At 43.4% G+C, this 20,204-nt stretch overlaps 1 protein-coding gene across 6 annotated transcripts in view; it reads left to right on the top strand.

Moving 5' to 3' along the window:
• Nucleotides 1-20,204, top strand: part of pde4dip (phosphodiesterase 4D interacting protein) — a 66,194-nt gene that overhangs the window by 22,445 nt on the left and 23,545 nt on the right. For 2 of the 6 annotated variants that reach the window (XM_026342955.1, XM_026342943.1), the window contains exon 1: nucleotides 17,634-19,737. In XM_026342955.1, coding sequence (XP_026198740.1) covers nucleotides 18,451-19,737 — 1,287 coding nt within the window. In that variant the 5' untranslated portion in view covers nucleotides 17,634-18,450. Of the gene's footprint in view, nucleotides 1-8,724; nucleotides 8,836-10,688; nucleotides 10,766-13,196; nucleotides 13,321-13,425; nucleotides 13,587-13,733; nucleotides 13,849-14,566; nucleotides 14,603-17,633; nucleotides 19,738-20,204 lie in introns of those variants that run through there. The other 4 variants (XM_026342964.1, XM_026342950.1, XM_026342970.1 and 1 more) reach the window with 3 other exon arrangements.

The raw sequence follows: 20,204 nt of genomic DNA, 5'->3' as shown, positions 1-20,204 counted from the left end.
GGTCACCTCTGATGCATTCATTTCTCTGTGGGTGACAAATCCAAGATGTGATGTAAAGACTAGCGTGGGTGGTTTGTGTCTGAATCATCTGGCGTGTGTGTGTGTCAGTGTGTGAGTGAGAGATAAAGACAAATGACGGGAGATATTTCCAGGGTAGAAGTGTGGGAGTAGCAGTGTGACATTTATCAGGTGAACAACCAAAGCTTTTCATTATATCTGGGCGTTCGTGTTGCATGTTCATGTTGTCATTGTAGATCAAAGATAACAAGGCAGCTCAATCTGATTTAAAACATCTTGCACATCACATTTGTAAACTCTAGTCTGTCTCCTTCTGTCATTATTTCTTGAGCACGCCTACAAGCTCATGTTAAATCACTCCTGGCTCCTGACAGACGATTGATTCTATGAATCATGTAGAAGGAGAAGAGGAGGGATGAGCAGGAAAGAGGACGAGAAAACTCCATCAAGTGTCATTATGACAGACGACATGGTTAATAGGAATATGTGAGATAATACTGCATGATGTCACCGTCTTTGTTCAGAGGAGGCAGCTGAGTTTTCACTCTGATCCTACACACAGATGCAATAATATCTCAGCAGCTTCACTGCGATGCACTTACTAACTGTATATACTTTACAAGCTATAAAACACACTGAGCAACAAGAGGAACCATCTTGATTTGTTTATTACTGGTCTGAACATTAACAGTAATAAGATCGGTGGTTGGTTTGTAGAGGATTTGTTGGCACCGTTTTACTTACAGCCCCGACTAGGACTTAAAGAGTAGTAATAATATTAGCAGCTGGTGTGTAATCTTTAAATTTCCTATAATTTCTTTGACTTACTTTATAGGAATTGTATTTTCTTGCACTTATTGCAGCTGTGGTCAGTTAGAGGAATGGTCGTCTACCAGGGGTGGTGGTTTGTTGGTTCTTGGCCACATGACGAAGCGTCTGCGAGCAACACTGAGCCCAAACTTGCTCTTTGTGTGTAAGTGCAGCTTGTGAACTGCTTTAAATACAAATGACTAAATGTAAAATCTATTTATAATCCAGATTTCGTGATGTGTGATGTCCACATTATTTTTTTAGATTCACATTTTCTATTAAGAAATCACTTTTTTCAATTTTTTTTAGAATTATTAATTATTATCTCAGCACTTTTTAAATTAATCTTTTGGTTCTACAAGTGCAAAATTATCTTCAAGTTGCTAATTTTGTTCAACCAACAGTTCAAACCCCAGGAAGATTCAACAAAGCAACAAATTCTCATTCAGAGAAGGTGAAAGTTTAGTGTTTGTTCCCGACTGACGTGTTTTAAAAACTCTTCATTCATTTTCAACCTTTTAAACTTCGAATCATTGTTGCACATATATTTGGATGCTTGGCCACACTCCAGCCAGGCCCCAGGCTGGTACAGTATGTGTTCCCCCTCCTCTACTGATCTCAGCTCTAACCCCCTCCTCCTTGAGAGCATGCTGCTTTTATCTTTGTGTCCATCTCCCATCCCCACGGTCCCTGGATGAGGTCATTTCCTCTTTGGCTGACTCACAGCGCTCACACCTCTCAATGAAGGAGGATGGAGGGATGAAGGGCTGATGGAAGGAGTGTCGGGTGTCAGAGCTGACAGAAAAAACTGTTTGTTATAGATTTCAGATTTTTCTGCGTCTCACCTTCGTCCTGGTGAAACGTGGCTTTGGAGTTAATACTGAGATATAAATACGCGCTGACATGTCAGCAGACGGACGTGTACACACCTCTCTACTACACTTAATCGTAGGTAAACACAAATGTGGACACAGAATAGTCCTGGAAAGACAGATTCCACGGACCCCTAAGTGTTGACATGATTTTCTCTTTTGCAGACTGGCCGGACTTGCAGCCATCAGCAGCAGCATCTGTGTTTTAGCCCCAGGAGCTGTCTGAGTCCAGGCCCTGCTCCAGTCTCTCCTTCCTCCCTCTCTGGGAGTATCACGCTGCATCATCAGCAGAGTTATGGGCTCTAGGCCATCCGTCACAGCCTGCACCCACTTCCGGGGGGTCAGGTATCTCAGACAGCCTGGGTCAGGAGGGGAAGTCATGCTGGAACATCTGATCCTGATCCAATGAGCGCATTCCCACAGTCGAGGAGTCAGTTCCACTCTTTTAAAGTCACCCATCCAGTTAAATTGGAACTGTCTTTTGTGAGTTCCACCTGGCAGAAGGTGATCGTTGTATTTTGTAAGATCCACTGTGGAACTTAAGTACGGCCTCTGTGTGGATGTACAGGCCTCCTTGTTCATTAGCTTGATGCAGCCTTTCAGTCAGGGAACAGGTATAAGTGACCCAACCTTGTCTCAATCAAATGCAGTATCCATGACTCTGCTCTCTGCATGACATCAGCTGTGGTTTCAGCTGAAATAGACTGTTAATTCCACACACACTGTGGTAGCTGTAACCTTTTAGTATGTGACTGTTTGGTCAAGAATAGAAAACTTTGGTTTCCACTACAGGGCCGAACAAGGCCAGCCAACGCGTCATGCTTTTTATTGCTCGCTTATTTTTCTAAAGTTCTCGGTTATGGAGAGCAGTGTATTGAAGTCCAGCTTCACTTTTAACAGAACTCCATCGTTGATTTCTGTCCAGTGGACAGAGTTATGAAAACCGGAGTAGACAAGGTGCCACTCAGTGCTCGAAAAATCTTTTGATCAGATTTAGCTTGTTTTTTATGTGATGTAGCCCAAAGTGAACAGGAGAGGATGGTTTCGAGTCCAGTGGTTGGTCCAGTTTGGGGCCACTGGACCAACCACTGCTACCAAAATCTATTTGATTTGCTGTGTGGGAGGTTGCAAAATCCAGTTTCAAAGTAGTTTCCTCAGGCCTGGTAGAAAATGAAAGCTTTCAAGGACACGAATCCTAAAACCTTTTTGTGACTTCTGCCAAAGATCCTAATGGAGTATAAAGGAGGTGTACTTGTTATTTATGCCTGCTGCTTCCTCCCAAACAGCCTGTAATGTGATTTCACTCAGAACTTCATGTCAGCTCAGATGATTTGCCGGCATGCTTTGGTTTCGAAGAAAGAGTGCGTTTAATCCTGTGTTATAAAGTGGATTTGGCTCGGACCTGCTGTTGTCCTCACTGTGGAGAAGAGGTGAATAATTTCCAGCTCAGGCTTCGCTCCGCTGCTGCAGTCCTTATCTGAACGTCTGGAGTCAGCGTGTGTGCTGTTAAAGAGATTCAGATCCTGTTTTGCTTCATGCCTCTTGTTCTTTTGGCATCATTAAAGCAAAACAATGGCGCTCAGAGTAAATAGCCATGGAAACGCAGGGAGGGCTGCAGCTAAACACGGAGGCCAGCCAGGGTTCCTTCAGCTGTGTGACCAGCCCTGTCCCAGTGAAACCGCTGCTGCAGGCTGCATGCGACACGCTCATCTTGACCTCATCTTGACATACCACGCATTTAGTCCTCGTCATGCACATTACGGGATGTGGAGTATGCATTTGTGCATCATTAAACCCGTCTTTGGGGGTTGGAAAATAAGTGCTGGCGAGTATAAACCTATTGGAACTAAATGTGTCAATTAGATGGAGTCAACGTGTCACAGTCTTGGGTGTTTTTTTGTTTGTTTTGTCTTGACTAAAGTTGGCCGACAGGCTGGAAAAGCCATCGAATGCCCTCCATGCACTGGTACTGTTCCATCCCAGGAAACCCTGATGGGAGGTTGGCACTGAGCTGACCGACCCTCCGCTGCCACCTCCTTCACACCGCACCATCCTTCACTCGCATGCAGCTGCTGCCACCACATGTGGGAATGATTTTATCAAAACCAAAGAGAGAAGAAAAGTGAGAGGAGGGAGATGAGATGAGCCCTAAGTTCACAGATCCTCCAGCCTCTGTAATGTCTTCTGTCTACAACAGTTGTGACACAGAGATGTGTAATTGTTTGTGGGTCCCCTGAGACAGCTCTTTGTACTAGTGCAGTTCATGTAGATCCCATTAGACTTATTGAATAGTGAAAACTGCTCATTATCTGTGAGTTATTTGGTTTCCTGGTGGTTTGAAGGAACGACTTGCACGTTGTTGATTTTTCTGCCATAACTCTGTGTTGACTGATTATTATATTATTATTATTCAGACACATTGAGGTTTCTAACTTTATATTTTATGGATTTTGGTTCAGATGAGATAAAATCAATATAATGATTTGCTATCATCTTAATATTGTTTGTTGTATTAGACCATTGTGGGCAGTGTTGCCAGGTTTGCAATCAGTCAGCCGGACTTTTACGTAACAGTGTATTTATGGGATTTTTACAGCATTAAAATTCTTCCAACTGTAAAATTGGACTTTTTTTGACATTCTGTTTAGTTGGTTCTTTGCTGACAGTCCAGACAGACATTAACTTGTAGTACAGGCTCAGTTGGGCGCTCTCTCCTTCGCACAAAGCCAGTCTTTTAAATTTTCTGCTTGATAAATGTTCCTAATAAATAAAGCTCAAACGAGGAGCTGTGTTTTCATTGAACGTCAGCCCACCTTTTTTGCACATCATTATTAGTCTCGTGGTGTGAGGAGAAATGATTATTCACTGGAAAATAAAAGAAAGATAAATAAAGTTAATTTACACGCTTGTTAAAAGTTTCTTGATAGATTTAGATTCTGTTTTTGTTTGCAGTGTGAGAACAGTAGCCTGTGGCCTTCTCTCCCTTGTTAATCTATTTTAAGGGTATAAAGTAACCTGTTGCAGGGTTTTGGTCATTGGTGGAATTTTATTATGAACAACATAAAAATACACAGCATGAAGTTTTACTCATAAGTACATGATATCAGAGTTTCCACAGTTGTTCTGTGCAATAATGTTTTCAGATACATATATGAAGGTAAAATGAAGCATCAGAACATTTTGAATCTTTCTGTGTGTTTTCCTGTTGAGTTGCGAACAGTCGTGATTATTTTACATTTATTTGATCTATAGATTATATGAACCTGACACAGCACATCATTTTTGGACAGAGCCAGGCTAGCTGTTTCCCTTTGCTTCCAGTATTTATGCTAAGCTAAGCTAACAACATCCTGATTCCAGCTCAGTACTCAACACACACACACAGCACTGATATGTTAGCAGATCTGAATTTCACTCTGTAAGCAAACAAACTCTTCCTTTAAGCCACAACAATATAAATAAGAATGACCTGACTTAACATATGTAAGAAATTATGTAGCAGCATCCCCCCGTCTGCAGGTTTTATCTGGTTTCTCAAGTGTGCTTTTTCAGTGCATTAGTCCTTCTTCTGTTCATGATTTTAATTAGCTCCTGGGGATATTTTTAGTGGCTCTCTTGATGATTTAATTAGGTTTACAAATGATCATTTTTAACCACCATGTCTGTCTACCGTGGACTGTGGCAGCACAATAAACACAATCAGACATTCCCCCTGCAGAATTTCATTAGGGGCTTGGCACTGCCAGAGAGCAGGGCTGGAAAATGTCGACTTAGCTGGCATCAAGGAGCTCCTGTTACCGGTAAAGGGGGAAAACTCCCAGCGCTCTGCCAATGTGGAGCGCGCACACACACATACACACACACACACACATACACACACACACACAAACTCACATGCAAATTTCCAATTTCACTCTCATTCAGAGTTGGATTCAAACCTTTCTTGACATGAAGATGAGGCAGAGAGCCCGGCTTCATAAACAGTTATGGCTGCCTCCCCCTGCTGCAGCAACAAATCAGTGGTCAGTGCGTGCACGTGAAAAGGGACAGTAGAACATATCTGGTGTAGATTCTCCGTTGTACCCGTATATTTCAGGTCTTGATCATTTCTGATTCTACTTCCAGAGGCTGGAGTTTGTTCCTTAATAATAAGATGCGGTGGGGTAGAAGTTAGAGCAGCGAGAGCCTGGAAAAATGTTCTAATGCAGCTTTTTTCCTCCTTTTCTAGTGTTGGATTTTGCTCTGATGCTGGAAAAGTCCTGTAGAATCAGGATGATTTCATTTCACGGGCATGTTGTGTTGTAATAAATTCAGCCGTCTCTCTGCGTGACCTCTGGATGAGCCGCTGCCTCTCCAGCTTTCTTCCAATCCAGATTGGTTTTCAGTTTAAGTGATGCACTTGAACGTTTTGGCCAACCGTCACTCGTGTGTGTCCACTTCGATCATTGATCGCTGCTTACAGCATGTGACCCAGAGCAGAAGACAGACTTCTCTTCTAGTCGAGTTTTTGGAGGAATTATTGGGTTTTATTTGTTTTTTTTATGTGCTTTTGTTATGAAGTATCACCACCAGCTATATATTTCAGGTCTAATCTTTCTTCTTCATTGTTGGAAATTGATGAATAAATGTAGATAAAATTATCACTAATCATAGTTTTGAACACAAGGTTTCAGGCTAACAAGACACTGCTCACATGATTTTATCTGGAAACTGTGGAAGTAAAATGTCTTTTCTATGTGTACTGTATGCAATTAGAAAGTAGAAATAATAATTAAGTAAAGTTGTTCTGATTTTTTGGAACTGGAGACTTTTCATCACTGTAAACTGATTATTTGAAGATGTCACTTTAGCTTCAGGGAAATAGTGATGATCATTTTTAGAACAGACAACTATTCTCTAAATCCTAAAAATGATCATTTGATTCATTAATAATGTAAATAATAATTATTTCATTTGTCTTTATTCTAACAGCAGGGTTTAATTCACTTTCAATGCCTGCAGCTTGTGCTTCATAAATCTTATGTATTCAGGTTTACATCAGACAAAATATTCTCAGTACATTCACTTTATCTTCTTATCATCAAATTATCTCCTAGTCCTGAATGTTAATAGCAAAACATCAATTGAAAACGTACTAATACTTTAAGCTTGTAAATTCTTGGAGAGCCTTGAAATAGGTTGAAAACAGCTTTGAATGCATTTTGAACTTTGTGAACTTTACTCTGATCAGGTTTGTTACACATCTCACTAAATTCCATCTGTCTTAGCCCTGCTTAGAGATTTAACCCCCTGCTTTTCAAAAATGTTACCATCTTTATTTATTTAATGTAATTTACATGTCAAGATTTCAGAAAAGATTATTGCAGCAATAATTAGGATGAAAATGATGAAAACAAACTCCGCTGAATTGACATTGCTATCATTGCTTTAATGACAGATATAAGCCCAATGAGAAGCAGATGTGTGGTTATTTTATACACATGCACAGTCATAACTTTGTACACTGAGGTTTTTAGGGAAATACAAAAAGTTTTTGTTACATATGACAGACCGGATAAATATCTAGAAAGGTCTAAATCCAGATAAGGTTATGAGAGAGAATGTGTTTGTTTCTTTGTGTGCATTTATTTGTGTGCATTCAGCCATGTGCTTGTGTGTAGCTGTAATCTGCAGCCAGTCTCACACCGAGTGCCAGCATGTTGGACAGCCTTGCATGTGTGATCAGCATCTCCCAGCGCAGCATTCCTCAGTGACAGCCGTAAGGCAACAGCTTCCTTAAATAGCCTTTGGATCGCTGCAGTTCTGCAAGACCTGCAACGACGTTGGGATGTGTGGCCTCAGGTGGAGTGTTACTGCCTCCCTGTGGTCACACACTGTCTGAAAATCATAAGAGTGTCAGAGTAGTTTTAAGCCGGCAGATCAGGAGTGAACAGGAGTGAACAGGTCTCTTACTGGTAGAAATTAAAGTTCTCTGAATGCAGCCTTTCTGTTTGCATGCTTTTGTTTCCCTTAGGTCGACGTCCAGGCTGAAATGTGCTAGGATGAGCTAAATAAGGCTTTTAGACGTCTCTGTAACATGAAAAAACTAAAAGAAGCACAGTTTTATTAATGCATTTCAAAGACAGTCAGTTAGTAGGTCTGTGGAAACAGATGATGTCTTTTTAACATCAGTTGATTCACATTCTCCTCATTATTTTTTCTGAATCTTTTCTCGGCCTTGTGACATTAAAGACGGTGAAGAAGTTCGTCTCCTAACTCTAGATTTGATATTTTCAGCAGCAGCTGTCAGTAACACTCAGTCGAAGCCTCTGTTCAGTCAGAATGAAGCTGCTCAGCTGTGGTAGGTCCTTTCTGGGGTTCTCACTTACACCCAGAAGTCACCTATCTGCAGGGGATGGGAAACAAACAGCCACATGGACCTCATGAGGTTTTGTAGCTGTGTAATATCCACTCAAACACACAGTAAATATCCGTTGTTTGTGGTTTCGAGCCATTTTAATGGAGCCACTTGAACTCTGTTCTAAGCTGAAGTCAGCCACACTGGGCACATGATAAAATACACCATGTCCCATTCAGAGGTTCTACAGCAGCGCAGCACTTGTGCCTGTTATCAACACACTCTCTCCAGCTTCAGATTCCTGGCATGACTTCCTCATGGTAAAAAAGGAAACCATTGCCCCCTCCCAGCTCCCATAATCCCCTCCTGCCTGTCTGTGTGCCATCCCTGACCTGACCCTCCTGAAACAAATCCACACTGGGAGAAGCTCACGTCCACTTTGTGTTTTGACTGTTTCTCTGTTCTTGTTCCCGTCTCTTGATGTGTGACAGCAGGAACGAGCACAGACCTCATTTATTTCCTGTATCATCAGGATAGTTTGGTTTTTCACTCTCACAGCTCTGATCATCTTCAGCCCTGTCTTTTCATTTATGCTGCGGTAAATGGGGGGCTGCTGTGCCCCCTACAAAAGAGGCACCTGTCATCATGTCTAACCCTGGTTTCCGTGGTTGCCGCACTATCTCGCAGCACCTGAACGACCTGAAGAAGGAGAACTTCAGCCTGAAGCTCAGGATCTATTTCCTGGAGGAGAAAATCCAGCAGAAGTTTGAGGAGAGCAGCGATGACGTGCACAAGAGGGTGAGTGACCTAATTCATCTGAAAAACCACACTGCTAGCATTCACATGATGCACATCTATAGTTGTTTGTGTTGCAGCACAGCGGCGCTTGTTGTTTTCAGAGCTGCAGGTTTGTGTCAGACAGTAACTGGTCCTGGCAGCAGGTCTCAGGCTGCTCTGCAACACTTCATTCAGTGTCACTCCCACGTTTCTGCCTTTGACTGATTCAGCAACACTCCAGCTTTTCTCAATCCTGTCAAGGTGAAATGAACAGGTAGCTATGGCCTCTGAGTCACTACGGAGCCCAGATGAACTGAATGATGCCCTGAAATGACACTTTCTTTGGTTTCTACTCTCAAGATCAAAAAGTATTTTTACTTACTGAAAGTAACAATTTGTGAAAAGTAACATTGACACAGAGAGTTCAAATTTGTAATCCTCCAAACAGATTTAACGTGCTTGTAATCACAGGACAGGTGGTCCTTCATCACGTGTGTGCACTGTGTAAAAAAAAAGAAATTGTCATTTCACAGTCTTATGAATAAAAACCTGAGTTAGATTTTTTTTAAGCAGACTTGTGGAAGCTGTTCTGTGTGTTTGTGATGTTGACTGAGATCTTTAAAACTTCCAAAGTTTAAAATGTAGATTTTTCTGGGGTTTTATCTTTATTTTTATTTTTATATACGGTCTTTGACCTCTGTGACCCCGTTGCAGTGACTAGTGCTCAACACAGTCTTTGCAGCAGAAAGTAAAACCCTAAGACTGTTTTTCTTTAAACGTGTGTGAAAGTGAAAATTACAAAAACAATGAGCCTATCAGGACAGTTGAAGGACGCTGACAGGCAGCAGTACAGTGTTTCTAAAGAGACCCACATGTCTGCTGAGAGAACAGTTGTTTTAACTGTCTGACCTGTTTTCTATCAGCCACAATAGATCCAATGACCCACATTGTGTTGTCTGAGAGCCTTTAGCCTGCTGTTTGCACACACACGTGCATTCTCGCTGTATACATGTGCATGTCAGTCCTCTTTGCTGTGACCTTTCATTTATGGCACCGTGTAACCAGCAGCACCTTCTGTGCACCTGTGTTGTGTGTCAGTAATTGGACCTGTTGCACGTGGACATGAAGTTCACTGTAGGAGCACTGTGCTGTAATTCCAGACTGATGCACAGAAAACAAAATCACTGCTGCAGGCACATACCTGCACGTGAGTGACTGGCTGCCAGTTCAGTCCAGTTTGTTGCTGCTTTCAGGGCCAAAAGTTAAAAGTGGAGGTGTTGCTGGGTGCAGGGAGGGGGATAGAGTGGAGGTTATACACTGGGGGGAGGCAGATAGAGCAGGTGCTCATATCCCTGTCAGCTATTTATAGATGTATTGAGCTCCCAAAGATACAGGTCAGCGCGTGAGACGTGTTGTGGAGTGCCTCTGCAGCACTGTGCAGAACTCCATATGAAAAAATATATATTAAGTTTGATTCCACTGGTGACATGTTGTTGTTTCCACTCCGCAAATTATGTTTTTGAATTGCCTAATGACCTAAAGCCACTGACAGTGAGCATAAATGTGATAAATTAAGTAAAAGCTAACACAGGCTGACTTCTGATTTGTTTGTCCTGACTGATACAGTAGAACCATGTGTAGATTCTGACTGTGGGCTAATGGACTGGTTGACAATGGAGTCAGTCAGAAGATTTGAACTCAATCATTCAGTCCTATTATTTGTTCTTTAGCCTCAATGCTGGACCTACAGTCTAAGGTTTAAAATACAGGACACTATCTGTCAGTGCAAATCCCTGAACACAGTCAGACTGTCTCAGATTTACTCTGCCTTAATGCGACTTCTCATTGTTTTACTAAATGAATTTCTTTTCCAGAACATCGAGCTGAAGGTCGAAGTTGAGAGTCTGAAGAAGGAACTTGAAGAAAAACAGCAGCTTTTGGACAAAGCACTGTGAGTATTTGACTTCATCCTGCAGATAACCACCGCGGTTCGCTATTCTTCATAATCAGTGAACTAAATTAGGTCCCCAGACCTCTAACCTCTAAATGTCTCCAACATTTCACTCACCCCTAGTATATTACGTGTCTACAGTCTACAATATTTATTCTCAAGTGGTTTCAAATATTCTGCTGCTTGTGCTGCACAGACTTGTTGAAACGCCTTCAGGGAAACCTGCCTGAGATCTACAAAAACAGTGCTTTCAACACTAGTTTGGTTATTTCCCATGAGTCCATCGGTACATCAGAGCCCCCGTCGCCCTCAGGACCTGGCAGCCTCTCATCACACGCGAGCCTGCTGGCCTGTAGTCTCACCTAGCTATCACAACATGGACTAAGCTCTGAGGAATGTCTTGTATGAACTCGGTACTGAAATGCTTTTAAAGAGGATGAAGTGGCTCTGTGTTCTGGGGTGGAGGATGAAGAAGGGATGAGGGCGAGGGGGTGAAGAGAGGGTGAGGGACCGGCCGTGGGTCTGTTTTGAAGGGGGAGGTTTGGAGAGAGTACGGAGAGTAAAGGGCGGAGGCGCCGAGTTGTTTGTTGTGCTGCTGAGTCTGGAACTATTTAAGCTGTAGCACCTGTCTGTGAGGCAGCTGTCTGTCTCTCAGAGGTTCAGTTTCTGCAGCTCCTCTCCTGCAGCACACTCACCAAGCAGAACGATAGGAGCTGAGATCAGAAACCCCTGTGTATACTGTACACTGCTGTTGATAGGTGCCAGAAATAACTGGTCCAAGTGGACTGAACTACAGGAACAATAAACAACATTGGTGTAAAATCACAGGAGAGGAACAGGACTAAATCACGATGCCAGCAAACAGGATAAAAAGCTGGAAGGAGTACCAGGCTGCAGAAGACTGTTCCAGCGCCTCATAGTGCCAGAGGCCGTACTGCTTCATAAACTGGAAGCATGTCAGAGAATTAGGCTGCTTCAAACCATGAAGTGCTTCAAATCCAAGTAAATGAATTTTAAAATCAGGCAGCCAATATCAGGATGTCCTCTCCTCCTGAGGTGAACATTTGACTGGATGGATAAAAAGATTAAATGTTGAAAATTCTGTTTCATTTAATCAGATTCACTTTGATTCACTTCTGATTCATCTGGAACTTTTGATCATGTAAAGTGACATTAGTGCAGTAAACATCTTTAAATAGCCCAAAACGTCAGTATGTCAGTTACTTTGTAGAATGAATGAATAGAAATGTTTATTTACCAAAGAGTTGAGCATCAGTAATAAGGAAAAATGGCCAAAGACCCCACGGGGTTAATGATTGTTAGGAGTTGAACCTTTGATTCATTTGGGAGAAGGGCAGGAGCCTGAGCCCTCAGGGCCCCTCCCTCTGCACACGGCTGGCTGGTTGAGCTAATAAGAAACAGTTTTCTAGGAGATGTTATGTAAAATGCTGTGTGTTTGATCAATTAATACAGTTTCAACATAGGAATAGCAATAATATTGTGTCAGCTTGTCCATTAACACCTTTCAATAAAATACTTGATGCAAGATGAATCCAAACTCTGGAATTAATTTCTGGGGGCACATGGACCGGGATCCACACTTCTGTCAGTTCAACATGCATCATTATTTTCCGTTCCATCATGCTAAAGTCCTCTCTGCACTCCTTAAACTGTGTCGAGCATCAACATGTGTAAAAATCCTCTCCATTAATCTTATTTGACTGATTCTTCGCCTAATAGATGTTTGTAGGAAAAACACCATCAGCTTCATTACACAGTGCAGACAGTAATTAGTTCAATCAGTCAATTTAACTCTTTGTCAAAATAATGAAATGAGTTGGTGTAGAGGTGGAGTGTGGGGTGAGTGCTGCAGCGTTTTCTCTCTCTGCCGGTGCCTTGTTTCATAAATAAACTCTTTGGCCACAGTTCATCATTTGAGCTATTAACAGAGCCTGACTGATAGATGTGAGGAGGAGGAGCTGAGTGTGACCTGCTGGCTGCTGGAGCTGTGACTGACTGACTCCACCATAAGAAATTCCACCTCGTCCTCAGGAGGTCACGAGACCTGGAATCAGTTTTTTTTAACTCATGCAACAAGTGTTTTATGTCTGACAGTGCTTCATGTTTTAGCTGAGACTCAAGCAGTAAGAACCTAAACATGTGTCCGAATTTCTTGGTCAAATCTTTTCCTACTCATCTATTTCTGCCTGAAAATTAGTTCTCTCCACCTGTTCTATCTTAACTTATTTAATCTGCACTCTGAACTTTGGTTCATAACACATAATTTGATGAACAGGAAGAAGTTCCTTTTTTAACTTATCCACGACATCAGTCAATAATCTAATGTTTCAACACCCATATGTCTCGTTCTGGGCCTTTTATTTTGTGGCTTCCTGTGTCCAATCATTATCCTCAAACTGCAACTCCCCAGGTCAACAGCAGAGATCCTGTCCAACCACAATGAAGCGGAGCTGCAGCGTCGCCTTGCAGAGCGGCAAGAGGAGATCAGCCACATGCAAGAAATCCTGGAAACCAAAGTTCAGCTGCTACAAGAGGTACGCACTCCCGGAGACAGTCACTCATACTGATACTGATGCACATGAGTTTTGTTCATGACACAGTTACCAGCTGTTCCTCCTTCACCTGCTGTGTGTGTTCAGGAGGCCGAGCTGGCGCGAGGTGAAGCCCAGCGGATGGCCTCACTGGCCGACTCTGAGGCCCAGCGCTGCCTGGATCTGGAGAGAGAGATGGTGGAGAGGATGGAGGAGAGTGGAGGCTCTGGTGGAGTGCTCAGTCAGCAGGTCCTGGCTGAGAAAGACAGGTACACTTCACAGTGGAAACACCTGAGCATGTCAGATGTTTTTTCCCAGCAGCTCTGTTGGTCCTGACACTGCTGCCGACACTCGTCGACCTGCAGTGACACCTGAACTTCACTGCAGCTTTAACTTTGGTTCTCTTGCTTTCTCAGAGTGATCGAGGAGTTGACGCAGGAAAAACATTCACTAGATCTCCGGGTCGACGAGCTTGAAGTCCAAGTTCACAATCTCTCCTCCTCCCTCAAGAAGAAAGAGTTGGGAACTCAGGTATCTGTGCTCCCTCAACACCTAATGAGCATTTATAATCCTGTACCAGACAATGTCTCCTCTCAAATGTCATGAATACCTGGGCCTGGATTTATAAACATTGTGGGAAACTACCATTAGAGGTTCATAAGAAGCCATGTACCTATACGGTTTCATGGTAATAGTACATGCACAGTTTCAGAGTCTGTATTACATCTATCTTTAAGGTAAATATATAATAATTATATCACACATCTGTGGAGCTTAGGTGAAAAACTAAAATTAGGACATTTTGTGATGAGCAGGAAATAAATCAAAAATAAATGGAGCGGTTTGATACAGTAGCTGCACATCTGGATCCAGGCCTCAGGTCCCGGCTCTGAACGTGACCCAATCAGATGAGACGGGCACAGGCTACATTCCTCTGTGGTTGCCCTCATCTCTCATTTCTCTAATCCAAGTGTTTTGGCTCAAACCCCAGACTTAGATATCAGACTGTTTTTATTACCACACTGGGTCAGTGGAACTTTGGCAGAGCTGCAGAGCTGCAGAGCTGCACGCCACCGTGAAGATAAAAACGTGTGCATGGTGCAGCTCACTTACAGGAATATCCCTGTATGGTTATTTTTTCAGCCTGTGTAGAGAGGATATAATAATAACACTGGCAGGATTACTGTCTGTGTAACATGAGTACTGACTACTGGTAAAAGTACCCTGATGTTTACTTCTCCACCCACAGAGTCATGATGAGCGCAGAGTCCACGCACAGATGCAGGTAGGAAGACATGAACAGGCTTTTATTTGGTAGTTAGGTACAAACTAACTAAACCAACCTGACAGCATCAGAACCACTGACTGACTTTCTCATTTTCATTTCATCAGTAGCCTTTGCAGTTCACAGACTACTAGCTCCACCTAGTGGTACAAAGTCTACCCTGCAGTCAGTACTGATTAGTTTTATCTCTGTTGCTTAAAGAATTCATTTAATGAGAATATTTCCTTAAATATATTTGAGTAAAATTCCAACACATGTAACAGCACACGGTTCTCTTTACTCTCATTTACTCTTTCTATTTTTCTTTTTTGCTTCTGTGTTTGTCTGTGGTTCTTACTTTTCTTGTCTTATACACTTTGTAAACTACTTACTATACTACTATGTTGTACTGTTCTTTTCATGTAGCTCACCTGAAGGCGGGCGATGCCTCAAACTGGACATCATGTTTCCCACAGACATCCAATAATTGAGCTTAAACACATTTCACTTTCACTTAAAAAGCAGATCAGCTTGTGATATAAAATCTATCAAATGCACTTTAACTGAGGTCATCATTCCACCATTTTACTTAAACAATGAAATTACTGATGTTTTTGAGATTTCTACCTGTACAACAGGTGTTAAACCTACATTTGACACAGTTACCACCTTATGGTCCTCGTTCATACGTGGAAGTTAATTTAGCTCAAACCACAAACTTTGAGTTCTGGGGTTCTTGAGGTCTAGGGGTAATCCAGTCTTACTGGCTTCAAAAGAGGATGTCCTGCCCTCATATCATCGGAACTATTGCTGCTCTTTCTAATATTAGGCCCCTCAGGTCGCTCTTATCAGCAGTGATCAGAGAATCAGGGTTCACTGCACAGTGTGCTCACACGTACAGTTCTGCTAAAGAGCTTCAGTTTTCCCCTCTGACGCCAGTTATAATTAGAATCAGCTCGGTGTCTGCTGGCTGCCCCGCACAGAGACTTGTTTCATCAGACAGCTGCAGAAGGAATCAGTAGTTTGGTTGGCAAACCAACAAGTTGGAGAGAAGGAAAATCAGTGGAGACACCTCTTGGGTCTGCGTCAGCGTTAATTCTGTGCTGTCACACGTTGGTATTTCTGCCACTTTGAGAAAAATAAACCGTGGGCGCGGGCTGTCAGCTGTGTTTGGCACTTATCTCTGATTAGGATTAATAGTTTTTTGATTGCGTGCCTCATTCTAGCCGATCAGTGTTTTGGTGTCATGTCTCCAGAGGTTTGTTGGGTGACAAATAGACACAGTCAGGCCAGAGGACTGTCAGCGAGTCCTGCGGTGGTCGACACACACACAGAAAACAACAATCACATGTGAGAACAGCTGAGACGATGAAACGGGGGACGCAGACTCACTTATCTGTGAGAAGACGGTCTTCTGAAAATGACATCAGCATTTTAAGAGCACAGTCTGATGAAGGCGTCATGTGATTCACTGGCACCAGCTCCAGGGAAGTGAGCGCCTGCTTTCCTCACCTCCCCCTCCCTTCTCTCTCTCATTCTGGGACTGCATGCCCCCGGGAAACACATGAACTCATTTCGCACTGACAATTTAGAGAATTTAATGAACCTGATGGAAACACTCAGGAATGATTTTTCAGTTCACACTCAGACAAACAGAGTGACCGATATGAAAAAGCCTTTTGGGAACACAGAGTGTTTTATTCAGCGTTAAATAATCTGTCACTAAATGTTTTGACACTGATGATTTGCAGGGAAAGAGAAATTGTGCTGACGTTTAACACTGAGTCCTTTCTGCCACTACACCCTCAAACTTAATGAGCAGTTATAATGAAGTAAAACATACTGAGATGGTGTTCAGTGCAGAAAATGACACAGCAGTCCCTCAATATTTCATTGATTTAATGTTTCATCAGCTGCAAATATCAGCACGGCATGACATTAAATACTTAAAAGGTTTAAAATCCAGTAGCTACAAGGTCATTACCTCATCATGTACAGAAAACAATGAATCATCAGCCTCAGTGGTAAAATGATGCACTCTAAAAATCCTGGTTACTGTAGCAGCTGCACGACCCAGGACAGGTTTTTAACCCTGTGACAGTTAAAACTGGATCACAACAACCCACTGGTCCTGGAGGAGATTTAACCTCATAGTGTAGGAATATTTAAATATGTTTAAATATAGATAAAAACTGTCCAATGAATATATTTTAAAAATGGATCATTGTCAAATTATCAGTTAATCAAATGTAGATTAGACCTTTTTCACTTTTAAAGGTATTGATAATTAATTAATTACTTTATAAATGATACTGAATAAACTGTGTGTTAACAAATAATAATACATCATAACTTCTTATGTTTTATATTAGACTGAATTTAAAAACATAGAAATTCAACTGTAGAAGAAACCCCCCTGTTTCCAGTAGAATGGTTCAGTCCAGGCAGCAGCAAGAGGTCTCACTCCTACACGAATCTCAGGGACAGAAAAAAATAAATAGAAAGAAAGAAATAGATACAAAGACAAAGATGTAAAAGTCAAATTAAAACTACTGAAGGTCAAATTAAAACTACTGAAGGTCAAATTAAAACTACTGAAGGTCAAACTAAAACTACTGAAGGTCAAATTAAAACTACTGAAGGTCAAATTAAAACTACTGAAGGTCAAACTAAAACTACTGAAGGTCAAACTAAAACTACTGAAGGTCAAATTAAAACTACTGGGATCATTATATTCAGAGTGTCATCACATCATTTAAAATCATTCACATAAATAATTTCATTTCTAAAAGATTTCGAGACACATTTGACATAATTCGGGGTGGAGGGACCTCAGCTGGTTCCTGGTTCCTGCCCTTGGACAATAAATTCATCATCATCATCATTAATTACTGTGAACAGACTTATTAGTTTTTTCTGGTTCTATACAGGATATTTTTGTGGAAGTCGTGTAGTCGTTGGTAATTAGCTAATTAATTCATATAGAAAACTAGAACTGATTTCTGGAGCCCACACTGGAGTGATCCATCTTCACAGACAGAGACGATCTTCGCTGTGTGTCCCCGTTGCCTCGTTGTGAAACCTGCTGGACGTCGCTCGGAGTCGGAGTCCTCCTCCTCCTCCTCCACCTCCTCCTCCTCCTCCATCCTCAGCTGATGAAGCCGCTGCTGCGGGACTGAAACCCGAACCGGGCCTCGGGAGGAACCCGGAGACTCTTGAATCACCGACACGACGGACGGGTCTGTGTTCCGTGTTCGTGTCGGAGTGAAACGAAGAGATGCTGTTACATAAAGAGAGTCGGTGATTTAAAGCCGGAAAACACCGCGACACCGGGAAATCAGAGGAAGAAAAGACCGAGAAAAGACGGAAATCAGACGGAGAAAGACGAAGAAAGACGGAGAAAGACGGAGAAAGACGGAGAAAGACGAGAGGAGAGGAAGTGAAAGTGGGACCGAATCACATCCACCCTGCTGAAAGAGATCTGTGTCATCAAGCTGCTTCATTAAATCCAACTTTCTGCTCATTGTTCAACTGAATGAAGTTCAGGGATTAGATCAATGTGTAGATTTCAGAAATCAGCAGTTTCATGGAGCTGATCACTGTCAGAGGTCAGAAACTGTAAAACACAGCACTTCAGGAACATGAGGACAAACATCAGACCATCACTGCACTGAACAGGAACTCTGTAATTATCTGTGACTGAGCCAACGTTAACAACAGCTCTGTTAACTCCACATATTTTTAGTTTGGATTTTAGAAACTTCTTCTGACCACATCTGTGCTGAACTCCAGTCACAGCAGCCTAAAGACTCTGATTTCCACCAAACCCACTGGTTTATAGACAGAATCCGCTGTGTCCAGCTGGTGTGATGCTGGACGTGGTGAAGATGAAGGAGGCGTGCAGGATCTGTGCCCGGGAGCTCTGTGGAAACCAGCGGAGATGGATCTTCCACCCGGCAGCGAAGCTCAATCTGCAGGTGCTGCTGTCCCACGCTCTGGGCCGTGAGCTGACCAGAGATGGCCGCGGGGAGTTCGCCTGCTCCAAGTGTACCTTCATGCTGGACCGCATGTACCGCTTCGACACAGTGATCGCCCGAGTGGAGGCGCTGTCCCTGGAGCGCCTCCACAAGCTGCTGCTGGAGAAAGACCGGCTGAGGCAGTGTATCGGAGGTCTGTACCGGAAGAACAACGCCGAGGAGGGAAGCGTGGCTCCACCCAAGTGTGGTGGGGCAGTTGTCGGGACGGAGGTGGCACCTGAAGACTCCCCAGTGGTGGATTTGTCAGCCTTGCATGATGTGAGATACTCTGATATGGTCCAGGAGGACCTGGCCTACTCTGTGTATGAGTCCTGGGCGGATAAAGAGGACCCTACTCTGGAGCCCTACACCCAGCATCACGACCACCTCCACCACTGCTCGGGAGGAGACTCCCTCTCTGGACAGAAACCAAGAAGATGCCGGGGGTGTGCGGCGCTCCGTGTGGCGGATTCTGACTACGAGGCTGTGTGTAAGGTTCCTCGAAGGGTTGGACGCAGGAGCACCTCCTGCGGCCCGTCTACCCGCTACTCAGTAACCACCTTAGGGATCGAAGATCCCAGCAGAACCTCGGCAGACTCTGATGCTACAGCTGTCGTCTTTGAGCCTCCTTTGGAGGGGGTGGACACCGATGAGACGTGTGACCGGACAAGTCCTAGCCCAGCGTCGTCTGTAGAATCTCTCGACACCGCCGTGGATGTGAGCTGCCCTCCTGCGAACCACAAAGGGAGAGAAGAACCGGAACCAGAGAAAGATACAGAGGAGGCTCCAGTGAGAAGGGACACGTCCTGGGACAAACCCCCAAGTGAGAGCTCCTTCTCTGGGCTCAATATGACGCTGAGCCTCCTGAGAGGCTGGGAGTACCGGCCAGTGAAGCCTCAAAAGGGCAGCAAGCTCCCAGTTCTGGTCAAAGCCAAACTGGAGCAAAGTCTGTCGCTGCCCCTGTCTGTCCCACCGAGGTCACCTTGTGGGGGGGCAGCAGACTGTGACTTGTATCCCCACCGGCCTGTGCCGCAGGTCGTGACCCCCTGTTCTCAGCAGGAGCTACAGGCAGAGCTGGCACAGATGGATGAGCAGTGGCTGGATGATTATGTTCAGTGTGGGCCGTTCCGCTTTCAGCAGGTAGCTCAAAGTCACAGTAGCTAAACGCTGGATGACCTTTGACCTTAGTTGATCCCCTCTTTTAAACCCTTTAAGCAGTGATGATGTGTTTTTCTTTTTAATTCTTGAAAAAAAGAATTAAAAAGCAAATAATTACTCGAAATCGGAGTAAAAATGAAACCCTAAAAATATTGTTTACTCTCTGACGGTTGATGACCTGATGCTACATTTAATACGTTCCGGCTCCTCTGAAGCAGCAGCAGCAGCAGCAGCAGCAGCTCTACTTCACTCTCTGGGTTTTATGTATTACTCATCCCGGTCAGAGCTGACAAAGCTGAACACACTCTGTGCCTTGATTACTCTCTCGGGGAGCATAAATACCTCTCCTTGTCCGTATCCTAGCAACGGTTCAGTTGCCATGGGAACAGCCTCCAAGCGCTGCAGCAGTCTGTACCATTCAGTCCGATCCCGCTTCGTAACTTCTATTG

The sequence above is a fragment of the Anabas testudineus genome, chromosome 4 (genome assembly GCF_900324465.2).
Source record: "Anabas testudineus chromosome 4, fAnaTes1.2, whole genome shotgun sequence".
In the NCBI taxonomy this organism is placed as follows: domain Eukaryota; kingdom Metazoa; phylum Chordata; class Actinopteri; order Anabantiformes; family Anabantidae; genus Anabas; species Anabas testudineus.
This window is presented reverse-complemented; position numbering and strand designations above follow the sequence as displayed.